The sequence below is a fragment of the Anticarsia gemmatalis genome, chromosome 22, assembly GCF_050436995.1.
Source record: "Anticarsia gemmatalis isolate Benzon Research Colony breed Stoneville strain chromosome 22, ilAntGemm2 primary, whole genome shotgun sequence".
NCBI lineage: Eukaryota > Metazoa > Arthropoda > Insecta > Lepidoptera > Erebidae > Anticarsia > Anticarsia gemmatalis.
The window spans coordinates 6,378,385-6,398,139 of NC_134766.1; the positions used below are offsets into that span (position 1 = coordinate 6,378,385).

The 19,755-nt window shown below is 34.8% G+C and overlaps 1 protein-coding gene across 3 annotated transcripts in view; it reads right to left on the minus strand.

The window, feature by feature from the left end:
* Dpp10 (Dipeptidyl peptidase 10) overlaps positions 1–19,755 on the minus strand; it is a 199,759-nt gene that overhangs the window by 55,256 nt on the left and 124,748 nt on the right. For all 3 annotated transcript variants that reach the window (XR_012960016.1, XM_076129312.1, XM_076129311.1), the window contains exons 4-5: positions 7,542–7,636; positions 799–926 (exon numbers count right to left, since the gene is read on the minus strand). Coding sequence is in view for 2 of the 3 variants with exons in the window: in XM_076129312.1 (XP_075985427.1) it covers positions 799–926; positions 7,542–7,636 (223 nt within the window). In the remaining variant the exon portion in view is untranslated. The remainder of the gene's footprint in view (positions 1–798; positions 927–7,541; positions 7,637–19,755) is intronic.

The following is a 19,755-nucleotide window of genomic DNA, read 5'->3' on the forward strand; positions in this document are numbered from 1 at the left end:
GTATTGTGTTATACAGAGTACGTCGTTATGTTGTTACTTTGTTTTATATATGCGCTGGAATTTAAAAAAATCTTGTATTAGATTGAACTTTGAAAAGTCGAATGGTATCTTTTGACGGCCATTTTAAATGTTCTGTTATATTATAGATAGGCTATCCATGAGTGAATTAAAGTTGCACAATTATTGAAAAGGCTTGTTTTAAGTAAGTAATAAGGATAATATAATAGGGCATCGAAGACCGTAAAGCAATAATAATATCATTTATCCGTATCGTAAAGAAACGGTTTAGAAAATTCTGCACCTGCGTGATACTATACATGATTTTTAACACAAACTTATTGCTTACTAGCTGACCCGCGCAACTTCGCTTGCGTCACCTAAGAGAATGGGTCAAAAATATCCCCGTTTTTGTAACATTTTTCGTTGCTTCTCCGCTCCTAATGACCGTAGCGTGATGTTATATAGCCTATAGCCTTCCTCAATAAATGGACTATCTAACACTGAAAGAATTTTTCAAATCGGACCAGTAGATCCTGAGATTAGCGCGTTCAAACAAACAAACAAACAAACAAACAATCAAACAAACAAACTCTTCAGCTTTATAATATTAGTATAGATCTCTGTTTCTTAACTCTCGAACCAATTTCATCTGCTATTTTAGTTTTTGTCAGCTGTAAGAGTGAATCTATTAGACTGATATACAAACATACAGACAGCCTGCCGTGGTTAAAATATGAATCCTAATATTGTTAGAAGTATAACTATAGATGTACAATTGTTGATATATTCCATACTTACGTAGTCAAGATATCGTAGACGGTGTATCGTGCGAGGTACGAGTGTCGGTGAATCTTGCGCACGTTCTGAGCGAGCAGCAGAAAGCGGCGGTCAGCTGACACGGAGAATGATGCTGGCTCTAGCACCCTCTGTAGACAAAACAAACGAATTACTTTCATACTCAACTTTAAGATGAGGTTTTGGAAACACTATACATACTGGGATATGTGAATAAAGATTCGTTTCTTTTCGAATTGCTCTTGTGTCGCGGGGACGTTTACAAACATGCAAACAGCGGATACAAAGCGCAACCAGACCCGAAACAATTATTTGTGGATCGCAAGGGAGTGAAATGTTTTTAACTTTATGTTTTAATCGGTTAATGGTTTTCCTGTATGAACATGGTGTTCTGCAATAGGTAAAGTATTTTTTTTTAGAAAAGTGTTAGTGTCTTTTGAAAGCATGCGTTTATCTAGAATTTCATAAAGGACGGTGTTCCAATTTGTGTTTTAATAAAGATTTTCAAATTTCATAGTATTCACATGAAAATTATGTTCTTAGTATACACAAAGACAACTAAAACAATCTTATCAAATATCAAACTCCAAATACCTATTCCAAACTATCCCATAACCGTACAACCTTTCTCCCCTCAGAAACACAAACATAAAAGGACATTTTCAGTTAAGCAACAAACGTAATATGACATAACAGTAACATCGAATACAATCGCGAATCGATTCCGAGTCCAATTCGATCCGTCTATCTAGAATTTCATAAAGGTCGGTTCCAATTTGTGTTTTAATAAAGACTACCAATTTCAAAGATTGCAAATTACTATTATGTTCTTAGTATACACAAAGACAACTAAAACAATCTTATCCGAAGATCAACTTCCAAATACATATTCCAAACTATCCCATAACCGTACAACCTTCTTCCCCTTAGAAACACAAACATAAAAGGACATTTTCAGTTAAGGAACAAACGTAATATGACATAACAGTAACATCGAATACAATCGCGAATCGATTCCGAGTCCAATTCGATACGGTATCGATACGGTATCGATACCTGTTTTACGATCGGTTTATAGCGGTTCCCGTTTCCTGATCGAGTAATTTGATACTACTCTAATATGAGTATCGCGTGATGTGACGTCACTCGAATTATGTTGAGCACTCCAGTTGTGGAAATAGAAAATGTTCTTTTCTTATGGTTTGAGGAAATATTATGAGTGTTGTGGCTGGTTATTGTTATATACTGTGGATCGTGAAACTAAGCTTTAATTGTTTTGATATTTAATGTATTTTTTAAATTAGATAGTAGTTACTATTATTACAAACTTTGGATGGATGATTCAAAAGTAACTTTAAATATTACTGCATAGTGTGAAGGGCAAATTCAAGTTTGGGTTATAACATTACTAGGTTCGTACCTTCTTCGATATAATCTAATTGCTTAGCTAAAGCCTTTATATTACAGCCGCATTCCACAGGCGACCCAGTGAAAAGATAAAACTGTATAATATATGTATAAATAAATATTGTTTAGTACACTTATTATGTTTCCTCAATACAATGTTCTATTTTTTACGCTACACGACAACAATTAATTATCTCCTAGTTAGGAACAAGCACTTAATGAGCCGTCAGGTGAGTGATTAGTTATCGTCAGTGAAAGAAACGCTCTGAACATCGTAGTGGAAGAAATCTTCGTTAGACCACCCATCCGGGTGAATAGATAACTTGTATTTATGGTTGACTAGCTTCTGCCCGCGATTTCATCCGCGTAAAAGATTTCTTGAGGTCCTCTTCCTCTTATCGTATGGTTAGGGGTCAACCTAGTGTCAAAGTTGTTCAAGCCGACCTAAGGCCTTTGACGTGGCTTAACGACTGTTATCTTAATTGACAACAACCGGGACCGACTTTTTACGTGCCCTCCGAAGCACGGAGACACCCAGTTCAAATACCACTGTGCAGTCACCCATCTATAGAATGACCGCGCCAATGGTTGCTTAACCCACAGATCGTTCACCGACCTGTAAGCACAACTGGCTATGGGCGTTGCTTGAGGCTGGAGGCCAAGACACATTTTGGGTCGTTGAGCCAACGGAATAAGTAAGTAATCCAAGTTATATCTATTTATGTTTAAAATTTTACTAAAATACGTTCATTAGTTTTTAGTTAGTGATCGAGATCATAGACCAAAGAAAACAAATTCTATGTGAAGTAAACTAATCAAAATCTATCATGCACGTCATTACATACAACATCCATTCATCTGTCATACAGTCATCTAATTAAACAATATTTGGTATTTATTAATAGAAAGTATAATAAAAGCGCATTGTCCAATTCTTAGCTTGAAGGCAAATAATGTAAACTGTAGGTATGTTTGTCAGTCGTGGATTACCATAGTACGAGTACTGTTTGGCTTAACTTTACTCACTTAAAATCAGATGACCGTGTGTGCGTATTACCTCAAGACATTTTTCAATAATTCTACAATCTTATTATAATAAGCTACTTTGCTTACATAATTAAAGAGCGTTTTCCAAACTCGGAACTCATAATCCGGGGCCTAAGTAAACAAAAAATATTAAATTTCACATAAACAAGCCAAGTTATATTACTTTAAACTTGAGTCTTGTTTATCGTACAGATTATAAGGAGGCTTTACGGTGAAGAATCGAACCTTATCGCGTCTCGATGGTGTAATTTTGTTTAACTTTATTTTTCTTCGATTATTTATATATTTTTTAACTAGCTTTCCGCCGCAGTTAACCCTCTTCGGAGGGGAATTTACAAAAATCCTGTTTTAGTGCTCTTTTACACTTTCTAAGGAATCGTCATACCAAATGTTAACTTTCCATGCTCAGCAGTTTCGGCTGTGCGTTTATATACGGAAGAGTTTTATATATTATGACCCGCGCAACTTCGCTTGCGTCACTTAAGAGAGAATGGTTGAAATTTTCCCCGTTTTTGTAACATTTTTTGCTGGTACTCTGCTCCTTTTGGTCGTAGCGTGATGATATTATAGCCTATAACCTTCCTCCATAAATGGGCTATCTAACACTGAAATAATTTTTCAAATCGGATCAGTAGTTCCTGAGATTAGCGCGTTCAAACAAACAAACAAACAAACAAACAAACTCTTCAGCTTTATAATATTGGTCTAGATTATATTGATTGGGAATGCTTAGAAGCCTTAGTCTTAGTAGTAATGTTTGTGACTGCTGGTTATGAGGTTTCGACTTTGTTTCTTGAGCCGAGCAAAATGATGATTTAAATTTTTGTTGAAGTAATTTTAATAGTAGCAAGGAGAGTACTGACTTGCCTAGTATACGATAATAGACTAGTAAATTTTAGTGACACAGTAGAGTAGCGTATGTTATGTAAACAGCAGGAGGTTAATGACCCGCACAGGGTGGAAAAAATTGTGAGTGATGATGATGAAAAGACAATTTCCGTACTGAGATCATGTTTCATGAGGAACTTCTAACACACTGCAGTCACTTTAAGGTACATAGGTAAACAAACCATTGAATTTGAAACCAAGCCAGAATGTTCATGAAAAATAAAATGCTTCAAGGTATCAAATGTTTTACCACTGTTAATAGCTATATTCTTCAGCTATAAGTAATTTGATTTCTGAACGAAACTGCTTGACGGAAGTCAATATAGGGAGAGGTCAATAGAAATGAACATTATAAAATTCAAGATTATTGCTGTACTATAATTTAAATTTATCTAAGGAACGTCCTGAAAATACCTACATATAATTACTACTAACACGTGTGTGATCGGCATTAGTCAAAACAGGTGTTTATAAAGCAAACATCTATTAATCACATTAGCTTCCTACATTTGACCGGCGTAATTAATAGTCCCACAGTTATGATCACTAACATAACCGGTAGATGGCAGTACGTTTGTACTGGTGATAATATTCACACGGAATTTGAGATTGGCGTAATTTTAGGGACAAGAGCAATTCTTAGAGATGGAGTTGCTGGAGTTGTCTTTAAAAAACATTTGTTTAGTAAATAGTTTTTTTCTGGGTCTGAAGATCTTTAGTAAAGAGTACAAAATAAAAAGTTTGGCACCCGTGTTAGGTAAACTGTCAGTATGTTAGTTTTTACTGGTTACTTATTGTTGGGTATGTCTATTAAATGCTTACTTGACGCTGAATTCAGTAAACATACATGAAGTCGGTCTTCGCATAAAATACGCACAAATACAAACCAAAGTAATACTAGTGAAAAAGTGCGTACACGAATATTTACTCGGTACTTTCAGGGAAAGATAGCGTAAAGCCATGAATGTAATATACATAGAAAGCTAAAACACCTCTCACTAAATCGACTTAACCAGTTAATAAAGCCTTCTGTACAATGAACTATAAATAAATAGTCAATACCGCGCGTCAGTGTCGGCCGAAATATATTGACGTTCAGTCAACAAGTGGGGAGGGACGATTCATTGCCTTCTATTATACTTTCGGTAGAACTATGTAGAAGCAAACGAACTATATATTTGAAGTTTTAATGTATTTATTTGAAGTGTTAGGTATCTTGAAAAAATCCTGTATCTATACTAATATTATAAAGCTGAAGAGTTTGTTTGTTTGAACGCGCTAATCCCAGGAACTACTGGTCCGATTTGAAAAATTATTTCAGTGTTAGACAGTCCATTTATTGAGGAAGGTAATAGGCTATATAAAATCATGCTACGGCCGTTAGGAGCGGAGGAGCAACGAAAAATATTACAAAAACGGAGAAAATTCTGACCCATTCTCTCCTATGTGACGCAAGCGAAGTTGCGCGGGTCAGCTCGTGTATTATAAACACACACATCGTCATGTCGTCTAATGGTTAAGATGGACACTATTCTAGTTTCACTTTTCACGGCGATTTTAAATTCAGTTTCTTTATAGGACGATTACTTTTAATTGTTTAATGAGTTTTTAGTCAGTCTGCTTACGACCACGACCAGTAACCACGCCGAAACGTTAAACAATCATACTTGAAAATGTTTCATTGCATCAATTATCATAAATAATATTTTAAGATGATAGAGTTTTTAAATTCCTTAAAACTCTTTGGCATATAATCTGTAAACTGCCACTACGTGCATCGGTAAACGTGAATAACTAGTTACGAAATGTTAATTAATAATTTCAAACAAAAATATAGATAGGTAAAGATTGACTTAATTTTAGCTCCATATTATTTATTCAAGAATAAATTTAGTATTTCAAGTTCACCAATTTGTACTGATTTCCCTGACTTATTGGCTTTCCTTCGTTTAAAAGTACACAACCTAATTAAAGCGCCAACCGTAGCTTTGAACACAGTACTTGGAAACACAAGAAATACCAATTTACTTCGACTATGACCCCATTCATTAACTTCAATCAATCATTCATACTAATTAAACAAGTAAACTTTGCCAACCCTAGCGCCTACGCAGTACAAACGCACCGCTAAAATAAACAGCGGTGAAGGCTAAAAGCCGCTAGGGTTGTCACTACCGAGGCAAATAAACACCACAATACAATTACTGAATTCTAGGTTAAACACCGTTAAATTGTCTTCGAGAGGAATTGTTGGAAATATAAATTGAGGCGAGGATATTTTTGTTTGTTTGTTTAGTACGTTTTTCTTTCGTAATTCTTTTGTAATCCGTAATCATGTTGAATAACAATAAATTTGAGGCTTTTATGGTGATTTTCTATTTCCATTTTCAAGATACACAATATTAGTAGTTAAGTGTTATATTCTTGTAAAAATCGGTTGTATGCGATGGGTAATCTTTTAAAAACTTGCTTAAAAATTTGATACAAATTACAGTTTGATGGTGCATTCTAAACTACATTCAATACATTTTTGAGTATGTAAGTCTCTCCCTACCATTAGGGGAAAGGGCGTAATTTTTTGTATGTAAAAAACTGTTTTTACACACAAAAAATTACGCCCTTTCCTTTACTTATCTCGCAACAAAAATGTCTAATTAACGACCATAACTATCAAATTCTAGAAGTCTTGTATAAAAATAACAACGCCATCTTTTAACAAAACCAGACAGATGACTAAGCATTCTTTTCACCAAGAATATTCTTTCCTAACTATTTACCAGCCCTGTATTGTGTTTCTACAAAGTAAATTATGCCTTCAGGACGTCACGAAGAAATTCATTGAAGCAGATATTATGTCAGCGGCGCCGATTCAGGCGGGCTCTTGTTTGGGAAACCAGCGATTTAAGAACATTGACGAAACAGATAAAGGAATTTTATAAACTGTTAATTTGAGGTTACATGGAGTCGTGTTTTATGTGTTTTTCTTAGTCTTGTCAGGACGCATCAATGTCGAAACAAGTACTGTTTAGGAATTTTTGAAGTAACTGTAGCAAAGTAAAGTAAAGTGTAAAGTTTATAATCCCATGCAAAACTCTGCTATACTATTTCCTATGCTATATATACTTATGATTGACTGAATCACATACGGTTTAATTATTTACATTGTGTATACTTTCTTAGTTATTTCATCATTTTTGCCAGCGGTCACATTTTGACCGACTTTGTGAGGCTAAGAAAGGTAATTATTGAACTAAGTACGATGTTTCCACTCGTGTTGTCGTGTTATGAAGCATAGTAAAAAATGTGCGATAAACGTATAAAGAACTTAATTCTCTAAAATCTCTTTAAAAATTCTAGAACGATTTCTGAAGTAATTCAAGTACTATTTGTACTTAGATACTTACGTATGTGGTGTTTGGCATAAGTGTTTTGTGCGTCTGATTAGCAGCGAACATGAGACTGATACCGCCCCACGAGTCACGGAATATGAACTCATCACCTGAAACAAACAAATAATATTTATAATATTTAAGTAAGTGTTGCTTTTTTGTATAGCAGTTAGACTGTTTATTAAACGGTTTATTTATCTGCGACATATTCACTTCTATTTGCCGGAACCACATTTGGACATCGTGGTGAATTCAAGGCCTAACCAGCTTGTCATTGCAAAAACAGGATTCAAATTAAAAAATATTTATTTCAGGCTACTGCCCATAGATTGATACCTTTATCTTAGTATACATATTCATTTCCGGAGAAGAAATCCTTGCCTAGCAGTAATACAGTAAGGAGGTTTCGTTGACTTTACTGCTACTGATGTATAAAGCTAAATTAATGATGTAATATTGATAATAATTGGATTACAATTAATAAGAACTTCTACGAATTCGATTCAATGTTATCGGTGTATCAAACAGATTTAATTAATGCGTTCGCTTAATTGTGTATGGGATAATGATATTTAAGATCTCTTTTTCGAACAAAACCACTGTGGTTTTATTGCAAAAAGAGTCAGATGTCATTGCTAATTACCTAAATGCACTTAATGATACGTATTCCACAACCTCCTTACTAAAGGCTATGGTATTTTTTTAACCCGTTACTGTCCCACTGTTCGACAAAGCTCTCCTCTCGTAATGAGAGAGGGGTTAGGCCTTCAGTGCACCACGTTGGCCAAGTGTCAGTTTGTTACTATGTTTGCTCTCAAAAATGTATTAAACAAATTTTAGGTGTGCGTGTGCATCACGAAATGTTTTCCTTTGCCGTTAGAGCAAGATATTTATTTATTACCCAAATTTCTACAGAGATACATAATAATACATATATACCTATATAATATCAGGCCTTTTACCCAAAGGGGTATGCACAGACAAAACAACGCCACTTGGTTCTTGGTTCGATCCTTACAAACTATTAATATTCCTGAATATGGTATAAATTAAAAGCCTTTTATATCTCCTTGACCCATTAAGAAAGACGATAAATCACTAAAAGCCTTTCTAAAAAATAACAAAAACCTTTTAATTATTTCCACGTAGCTCGGCTCAATATTTCAACCGGTACGATATATATCTAACTCGTTCACTAATCGAATAGACTCAATGAAATATTCAGTGCAATCACCGAAAGAGGCCAGCTTTGTCGGCCAATCTACTTGATACAAAAGTTTATACCTTACCAACTGATATGTTAGGGATAGGACTGAGAAAAGCGGAGAGGAGCGAGAAGCGGATTCGAAACGATTAACTAGTAAACTTAGGACAGTGAAACAATACAATATTGAGACCAGATCTTATTGAAATTACAGAGATTTGTTTTATCGCAGCGATCCCCGCTTTCTTGTTCCAGCTTCACACAAATAACTACGCATCTTATGGAAAAAATATTGTACTTTATGTACAGCTGTGTATGAGACCTGTCAAATAGAGTTTAAAAAATCGTATAATCTTAGATATATTTTTAAAGGAACATATCACACACGTCGTCGAACATATCGTCACATAAAGCATAATATTCCGCTTCGCTCTCCGCTTGTGACAATTACAATCCTTAACTTCCCCAAACTGGGACCATACCTAAACTGTACAAAACTATAAGAAAATAGTTGAAGGGAGGCGAACTTTTGTTTTGACAAAAAAATTATATAAGTTTTCCTTTTGTTGGGAAGATGTTAATAAAGTGAGGGAAAAGGTCAATTTGAGGACGTCGCGGTATTGTTTTGTGTTTGTGGTGTTTTGTTCGATAGACATGTATGGACAGTTTTGGAGTGTGTGTATGAGGGGAAAATGTAATGTGAAGGTTTTGAGAGGATTCTGGATAAGTTATTAGAATTGATTATATGTTTCGAAAGGATTTCCTTATTTTTTATGTCGTGAATAAAATAATTTGACACTAAATCTAGCTGTCTAAAATCTAGCTGTTTTTTTTTAAATAAATACGCTGTTCATGAAAACCTCTACCTTTTTTAATTCGGTTGAATAATCAATATATTTTAAATAAAACACGAAAAGTGGGTTAAGGTGTAAAAGGGGTAAAAAAGAGTGAAAGATCTCTTCCTATTTTCTTTACCTGCAACTTCAGGTATTTTGTAAATGTCAACACTGACCGGAAGATGTTTGGCATTTATTAAAAATTCCCGAATATTCCCGAAGGCATTCGATCAACATCGCTGTGGTCTGGAGAAGTACGTCAATGCTATTCGATCTTAGATTGACATAGTGCTAAAAATAACTTGCAGCTTGAACGACAAAACGGAGGCGGTTTTAGTGGTAAATACTTTTAATTACAGTAGGTTAGTTAAGAATACGAAATGACATTTGAAAGTTTCATACTTCGTGTGATTTTTGGTATAGTGATAACCATGTAGTTACTACAATCGCAAAGGTGAAGCAACGTTGTTAAAAGCAAGTTAAGGATGGGCGAGACTTTAATTCAATAAATTACTTTTTGGTACGTATGAAGTAGTAATTGTAGTAGTAGTATTAGAGTATGAGAGAGTATGAGAAAAAGGCTATAAAGTACCTGCTTTTTACTTCATTCTAGCCTTAAAACTTAGCTAGACTATCCAAGTATATTTTCTGAAATGTAGACCAGTAAAATAACTCTTCAACAAGTTCTAAAAGTAAGATTTATAGGTAAAGTTAACACACCTGTAACAGTTGTTATCGATAACACTAGTTGAACGAGTATTTCACACCCGGTTTCTGCGAACCGATTTGCGAAAGTTCATACTAGTCTATTATTATACTATATACTACCTATTTAAAAATGGGAGAATAATAAAAGGTTATTATTTTCTTTGTCAGCATATTAGTCTCATTTAAAAACTGTCATTTCCTTAAAATTGTCGGCATATATCGTAAAAAAGTAACCTTTTAAAGCAGGGGTTCCCAATCTTTTCTTAGTCCGGCACCACTTTTTTACTATTCTTGTTAGCAGGGACCACTATGTAAGTACGAGTAGTAGTAGTATATTAAAAATAAAGTGCAATAATCAACCTGATTTTTTTTAAATCATTCGCGGTCCATATATGTATAGTTTTGTCTTCCACGGACCACTGGTTGGGAACCACTGCATTAAAGTGAAGTGAAACTCAATGAAAGAACCAACTTCGGACTTATCGCAAAGTCAAAAATTCAGTCTTGAACAGAACTTACTCGTACATGATTATTTGGGTCTATCCCACTAGTCCCGTTGAGTTGTCCCGTGACGGGACAACTGGCACTATTTTGTCCCAGTTGTCCCGTGGCGGGACAAGTGACACTGTTTTGGTGCCAGTTGTCCCGTTGCAGAAAAATCACGGGACTAATGGGACAGACGGAAGGGTCAAAACAACTGGTTCCATTGAGTTGTTGTGTGACAACAGGTACTTGGTACTTTGGTAAGATAGCAGATGTTATACGTTGTGTTGTAGTACATTTTTACTTCATTTCTAGTAGATAAGTTGAAATTACATTAGGTACATGTTGAATTGACTTGAGTGTTTGAGCTGCTTCAGGGGCCTGTTAACAATATATTTTTAGTTTCCTTACATTATGTTTTTTCAGGTAGGGAATTTCGGATAAGCATGTATAATGCTTTATGGTATGGTAGGTCATAGATATAGACACTCTTGTCAATTTAATTATAAAGTGAAAAACCCAAATGGTAAAAAAAAACTTCTTGTGAATTTAAAGTTTACATAGAGTAGCGTACAATTCATCATCTGCTATCTTACCCAAGTACCTGTTGTCACACAACAACTCAATGGAACCAGTTGTTTTGACCCTTCCGTCTGTCCCATTAGTCCCGTGATTTTTCTGTAACGGGACAACTGGCACCAAAACAGTGTCACTTGTCCCGCCACGGGACAACTGGGACAAAATAGTGCCAGTTGTCCCGTCACGGGACAACTCAACGGGACTAGTGGGATAGACCCGATTATTTAATGAACATTAATATTGATATAGTTCAAACGGTCCTCAAGCATTGTATCGCAGCCCTTTATTGTTACAAACATCATTGTATGCGGCAAGCAATATCTTGCGTCGTGTAAATGAGCCTTTACTTAGTATAACATTTAATGACATAGTTAATCATTGACAATAAATCTCAAGTAAACTGTAAGCAAACGATTAAATGTCGCGGATAATGGCGTGAGGGCCATTACACGATGTCGCAACTCTTGCTAATGGCTTAACGGTTATTGTGGACACTTGTAGATACATCTCTTTGTTATTGATGCTTGCCTGGTACTTGCTGGGGAGGAACCAATAATGATGATGTAATTTTGGTGATGGTTTGTCAGTGGTTTTTCCTTCGTACGTACTTAAAGAACTATTTTCTACTTTCAATAACTTTTCTCACAATGTACAAGCGATCTACTTTAAGGTAAATTACACTCGGGCCATTACATGGGCAAACTGCATCATGTCTTTTTATCGGATTCTCTCGCTCGCACTTACCGATGGTGCCATACTTATAAACAATCCTTTTGATTATGACGTAGTTCGACCGTTTGTAACGACCGAATATAGTAGCGCGACTCTGGACAGTCGATACTATTGTATATCGAGATTTTCATGTTCAAAATTTACAAAAATAGTTCCTACGCTGCCTACAATAGGCGCTGATAAGGTTTTAATTCAATTTTTTTCATTTAGTAGCCGGTTGTTGAAAGTCGATAGTAAATGAAAATCGCGCTATAGTACAGATCAATACCCAAAAAACAGCAATTACAAAAACCACTCGCAACATCACCCTATTATTAAATACGTTCGAAAAAACAGAGAATACATAATACAGTTTGGTTGGACGAGGCGAGCGGTCAATTATCGAGTGGATGGGTTATTGTAACCGTGTCACAGCCGCACTCGCTCGCAATACTCGCAACCACTCGCTATTGACGCCGGCCCTCTGTAATTACGTTCACTTGTACCGGATGCATTTACACCGTAGTGTAATTTGGTATATGCGTTTATAACAAAATTAAATGTTATAACAAATGAAAAAGAAAGTCGGTGATGAAAATTGGGTATTTAATGTTGTAATGAAAATACATTTTGTTGTTTGAACAATATGCATTCACACAAAAGTAACCTCTATCATTGATTTGATAATTTTTACAAAATCTAAGTTCGTATCCTTTGAACCAAAATCCAATAAGTGAAAGAAACTAATAGTAGAAGCAGTGAATTACAATAATGGTAGCAATTTCATTTCAGTCAGTTATTATTTTTGCCAGTCACATAAACTAACTGTTTAATAAAACGAATCTACAAATTAAGGTTAAGTAATTTACTAAGTCTCCCAAAACACGCTGAGTATTCGACAAAGCTGGTCATAAAATATAAGTTATTTGCTATCCAAGTCTAAACATGCCTAATTGCCAACGTATGGAAATAGCTACGGCCATTTTGTTTTAACATTTACACATTAGTCCCCAAGCAAACAATAGCCGCACGCATAAACAGAATAAACTAACAACCGTCGTACACACCGCACACAAAACGACATTAATAAAATATCATTACGTGCTCGACCAATATTTGTTTATTACTATCGGCACGCGATCAGAATCGATAACGGTGTGACAGGCGGCCGCACGCCAATTTCATTATTATCGCGCCAATCAAATGTAATTATACCGGAATTACGTAATTGTACGAATTTTGATATAAATCGATAACGTTCAGTTATTCTAGGAACGTTAGCTTAAAACTGATTTGGTTCTGGTGATGTCACGTTTTCAATGGATTAATTGGATTTTAAATTACGTTGCGTACACTCTATGTATAGTTTGATCAATATTGATGAAATTGAACACTGGATACTGAGATAAACGTAAGCATTCTTTGTCCTAAAAAATAAAGCAATCAATCGGGAATTATTATTCTTATTAGTAGCTCTATCATTAAGAAGATTTAGTTGAATTTGTTAAATTAGGACGACATTGAGCGATAGAACTTAAAATATGATTACTTAAATAGTGCATATGTACGTTGAAACGTTTCACATTATAGTTCCTACATGAAAACATAATAATTACATGTACGTCTTAATAATGTATCACTTTTAAGTCGATTTATTCGTAATTAAAAACACCTTTGTGTTCATTATGTTTGCATATCTTTAAAAACATACTGAGTAGTAGATATATCTTAACCTAGAAAAGGTAAATAAAAACTTTAAAAATAATCACGTTACAAAATGTTTTTAAACAAAGTAAAGAAAATAAAAGAGAATTGGTTAAGATCGCGATATCGCCGTGACGTTCTCGATCCGGTTGTTAAATTCTAAATGAACCGAAGTGTAAAGATAGTAACGGGATCCTGAACAAATTGTACCCACGTTTTAAACTCGCCACTGAACAGGTTATACAGTAGTCTAGCTGATATTTTTTTCTTATCTAACGGTAAATTGAACTTTTGTTGACCTGAAACAAAAATATATTTTTGTTCCAAATTGAGAATCTATATCTCTTGAGCTAGGTTTATATGATCGGGAGTTTAAAGGCAAGTCAGAAGTGTATGTGATTTAAATACAACTGTCCCTTGTTATATACTTAATGCTATGACCTTGCTTGTTGTGAGCACATGAACTCATGAATGTTCTTTAAGAACTTTTTGAAAGGAATTTTATAAAATTACATTCTTTTGATAAAATTGAAGACACGAAAATAGAAATAAAAGTTTTATTTATTTATTTTAAACTTATTATTCTAAGCTGCATAAAGGCGAACTTAATGCCAGGGGCATTTCCTGCCAGTCTACCGTGGGGTGATGCAGACAGTATTGTGAAGGTGCTTAAGAGAGGAAGGAGAGTTTTCTAGACAGTAAAGTTCTCAAAGGTGGATGAAGTCTACAAACTCCCAATCAGAGGTTAAACTTTACCCTTAACACAACACATTACATAATGAACATACCTAAAATATTAACATAAAATATTTGTGTAATTTCCACGGCGATATCTGAATAAGTAATAGCAGTACATTATTGTATTGAAATGATAATGAGCGTGCGACATGCAATGTTACATCACGCAATTGTACAAATAAAACTATAACAGCTGATTTTTCATTTGACTTAAAAATATAATATACTAGCTGACCCGCGCAACTTCGCTTGCGTCACCGAAGAGAGAATGGATCATAATTCACCCGTTTTTGTCACATTTTTTGTTGCTACTCCTAATGGCTGTAGCGTGATGTTATATACATTATAGGCTTCCTCGATAAATGGACTATCTAACACTGAAAGATTTTTTCAAATCGGACCAGTAGTTCCCGAGCTTTAATTTATTAGCGCATTCAAACTAACAAACAAACAAATTCTTCAGCTTTATAATATTAGTATAGATGGGAATAGCCTCGCCACTATTACATGGGACTGACATTGCATTGGTCATAGCGAAAAAAGGTGTATTTCATACATCTCTACCTACACTTTTGGGTATAAAAACCGTGACATAATCAAATATTCATACATATGTGTAACTTATTACTTTCGAGTCTGGACTATTTCGGTGAACGGGAGTTGGAACAATGCATTCCAGAAAACTATGCTATGCAAAGATATCCCAAATTTTTCAAGTTTATGTTACTGTAAAAGCCCGAACGGTGGTAAATCCTAAGATTTTCCGGTATAACCTAAGATTTACCAACTCGCAATGATAAAAGTCCGAACAATTCTTTTATTTCGAACTTTTACCTATATTCACTTGATGATGTCGAGATGTCGCCGGAGCCCCGCTTCGCGAGGCTCCTCCTTCTGGGTAGTTAAAAAAAAATAACCACGAAGGCTAAGGTGGGAGCTTCGCTTCGCTCGCTCCCACCTTAGCCTTCTAACCTAACCTACCCATGTCGCTTTGCCCAAAACTCCTTCTTTATAACTATGTCGCAGTATATAATTATACCGTGAAATAGTTATAAACATAGTTATGAAGGAGGATTTTTTTATACATCGTAACATAGTTTTTAAACTCTGGCTTGTTCGGACTTTTACCATTGAGAGTTGGTAAATCTTAGGTTTTACCGGAAAATCTCAGGATTGACCACAGTCCGGGCTTTTACAGTAACATATATATGTCATAAATAAGTTTTAGTGCATTGTTTTCGTCAGATTAGAGCACAATCTGTAATTTAGAGGCGTAATATTTATATATTTATACCAAAATAAAAACAATCCACTTCCTCATTCTTCAAGCAAGTGCGTGAAAGCGTACTCAAACTCACAAGCTCTCGAATGAATCACGCAATAACGCCATCAATAATAATCTCCTGAATAACCAACCGTTATATTTCTACAGTATAGAGCAGTAGTCGAGTGGCCTAAGCGTATTCGCCTTGCACACTAATCGTTGATAACTCGAACCCGAGATCAATTACTTTCCAAATGATATGTAGAAAGGATAACACCCATCATCATCCAAAACATCATGTCTGAAAGTTCTTTAAACAGATTTTGATGCAATGCAAAATTTTATCCACAGACCAGTGTCGTGGACTCAAGATGTGACCTCTTTTTCATTTCGGATACCTTTAACAAGCAATGGGACAGTAATGAATTAAATTTATTGCACCACTAGCTTCTGTTCGTAAGTTCGTCCGCGTGAAACCATATCCCGAAGCAAAAAGTATTTTGTGTTTATTCAGATTATAAACTACTCCTGTACCCATTAAATCCGTTTAGTACTTTTTGCATGAAAGAGTAACAAACATCGGTATAAACACACAAACTTTCGCTACATAGTCTTCTGTTATTTTTCTGTACAGTGACACCATGAACCGGCCCGTCACGAACGATTTTACGTCGTTTTTATCGCGAAATCTCACTCTAACGCGTAATGAATACAAATGTATCGAATAATTAAAATTTAATATCGATACTGCTTTGCCGCAATCGGTTTATCGATTTGTTTACTTTGGGACGGTTTGTCTGAAACAAAGGTTTTATGCTGCTTGGGTTTAAACAATACTGGCCGAGAATTAACATCATAACTTTTAGACTTTCGCATTGCACTGTATACGTTTACTTTATAATAGAACTAGCTGACCCGCGCAACTTCGCTTGCGTCACATAAGAGAGAAAGGGTCCGAATTGTCCACGTTTTTGTAACACCTTTTACTGTTACTCTGCTCCTATTGGTCGTAGCGTGATGATACAAAATATGCTTTTTTTCACGAAAAATATTCTCAAAATTATTTATATCTCTTTATATATGTAACGAAGTTGCGCTAAGGCATATCCGTCATTGAAACAGTTGCCATGACAACGGAATTTTGTTAATTAAATGCCATTATAATATTGATTATTCGGGACTTCGTTCGCCACCTGAATTTTCCCAGAAAATGCGTCATTTTCCCGGGGTATAAAGTAGCCTATGTCCTTTCTCGGGTATCAAAATATCTCCATACCAAATTTCATGCAAATTGGTTCAGTAGTTTAGGCGTGATTGAGTAGCAGACAGACAGACAGACAGACAGACAGACAGACAGACAGAGTTACTTTCGGATTTATAATATTAGTATGGATGTAGAATACGGGAATTAACGCGTATATGCATTTTAACTTTGCAATGCTTGAGGTTACGGCGCAGGTTACATTGGCTGACTGAGAATTGTAATGGTTGGAAAAAAACTCAATGCTTAAAAACTGTTAAAACGATGCAAGTTATCTATTACGATATCATTAATTATTTATGCAACTTGTAATAAACTTAGTAAAGTTTTCGAAATACTCCTTAGTAAAACGGAAGTTGGAAATATCATTCATAATTTTATGAAGAAAATATAATTACAAAACCTTATCTAGAGCTGTCTAATTATGATTATAAAACGCGGGTATTCTCTGGAGTGCTCTAGAAAAGATATCATTTGTTGGTCATCTTTGTACTTGTACAAAGATAAAATCTGTTTGATATTTTGTCTCCGTAACTTCGTATCGATACTAATGATTTATTTATTTATTTAAACTAAACAATAACATTTAAAAATGCCTTTTCAAATATTTTTTTCATAGATGATTGTTGAGTTAGATTGTCCCTACACTTTTTGATCAGGAGTTCTTTTTTCGACCTAAAAAGAACCTCCTGTGTTCCACAATTTAAGATTTTGTTTAAAATAGAACTCATCTACATAAACAGTAAATGTTTCAAAGCTAAGATATAATTTACCATTAAACACGACATCATCATCAGCCTAGCTTTTCTTCCAACTATGTTAGAGTCTGCTTAGAGTTTACATGTAGCGACTGCCTATCGGACCTCCACAACCCAGTTACTTGAGTTAAATACCACGTCACGTAATAATATCGACACAAAAAAAAGATAATAATGGGTAAATATAGATAAAAAAATATGAATAAATTGTATTGTAATCAAAGAATTGGTATTCAGCTGTATCCGGTGAGACTGGAGATGACTCTAATTTAGTTGGAAGAAATTATCAATTATACATAAAAAAAATAGATCTACTACAAGAATAAAAAAGTTTTCAAAAAGAAAACATATTCAAAGTGCTTATCGAGTCCATAACGGTGTGTGAGTTCTATCCAAGTAAGTGAAGACTCAGATGATATCGGGGCATGCGGGCGCGGCCGCTGACAACTCAAACACGTGACTCAACTCAAATACCGCCCTCATTCAACCGCTCTCAACTGTAAACTGCTTTAGTACGGTTCAGTTTTATTTAAAAAGATTATGCAATGGTAAAAATAGTTATTATGCTATGTAGCTTAAAAACTTTTGATAATTGAAACTTTGTATTTATTAAGTTCCTATTCATTATGCAGGTATTTGTTCTGTCTACTGGCTGCCTATTTTCATAGCAGACCTGACAAACAGAAAAGTAAGAGACATGCATTTGGTAGGTAATAACAATAAATATAGTTTTCGGCCGCCTTTTCAAAGGCTTTCTTTCGTAAAAGTCAAGTTTAGTCAGTTCAATGAGTTAATCTAGATTATAAACCATGTATCAAATTTAATTTAAATCCGTTTAGGCGTTTTTTCGTGAAACAATTGCAAACATACATACATAGTTCTTTACAAACTTTCGCATTTGTAATATTTGTAGGATTAAGAAAAGCTAATAAAGTAATTGTGACTTCATTTAAAACAATTTTTTTCCATTGTATTCTTGCCAAGAAGTCAATTTATAGAGAATAGAGTGTAGAAAATAGAAATCCACAACGATACTCATCGCGAAAATTTCAAATCAACCGAAAGCTTCATATTGAAATCAACGAATTGTTATACCCTTTTTCGGATACAAATCATGGCAATAAAATAAAAGGTATCATTAAACAAAGATTACATTTAACGACACTGGTACATGGGAGCGGTATTCAATGCTGCTTGATGTAGCTCGATGTGCGATAAAACAAGAGTTTATGAGGCAATGTATTTACCGTTATTGTATTCAATCGAAGGTTTTTATTGCGGATTGCATTACATTATGAGTTGTTATGAATATGTAGGTTTGTATTTGATCTATCATGTTTTTGTAAGCAGTTGAAATAAGTTTCCTTAAGAGTGAATTAAACGAATTTGAATTATATAAGACAAATTACAGCTCTAAAAGGGTTTCCCAGGATAGAAAACTATCCCATATATGGAATTTATGGAATTTCATCAAAATTCGTTCAGTAGTTTATATATAAACGGGTTTTAACTGTTTTCTTTGCTACAATGAAGGTAACACATAGTAGGCCCGGTAAACTCTTTAACACTCTTCCCGATTTGGAAAATTTTCACCATCGGCTGTATATACCAGTGCTTATTTCCCCAAGGTATACTTAATAATAAGTCTTAAAACTATCATACCACTAGCTTAGTCACTATATGACTATAATCCATAGCGAAGTGTAAGCACATTATAACATATTTAAGCAGTTTGAGCACATTTCCGCTCAAAGGAACTCAGTGCATATTGTATTACTTAATGCTACGGTTTAATTACCTTTCGTTCTGATAGTGTTGGTGGAGTTTGAATATTTGAATATATTGTAGCGATTATTACGCACGTAAGGCTTGAACATAGGTCGTAACTAACAGTGGAAGGGTTGCAGATTCGATTCTTAGAAGCAACAGTTATAAATCTTCGTCAATCAATAACCACCGGTTTCTGAGGTACATTTAGCAGTA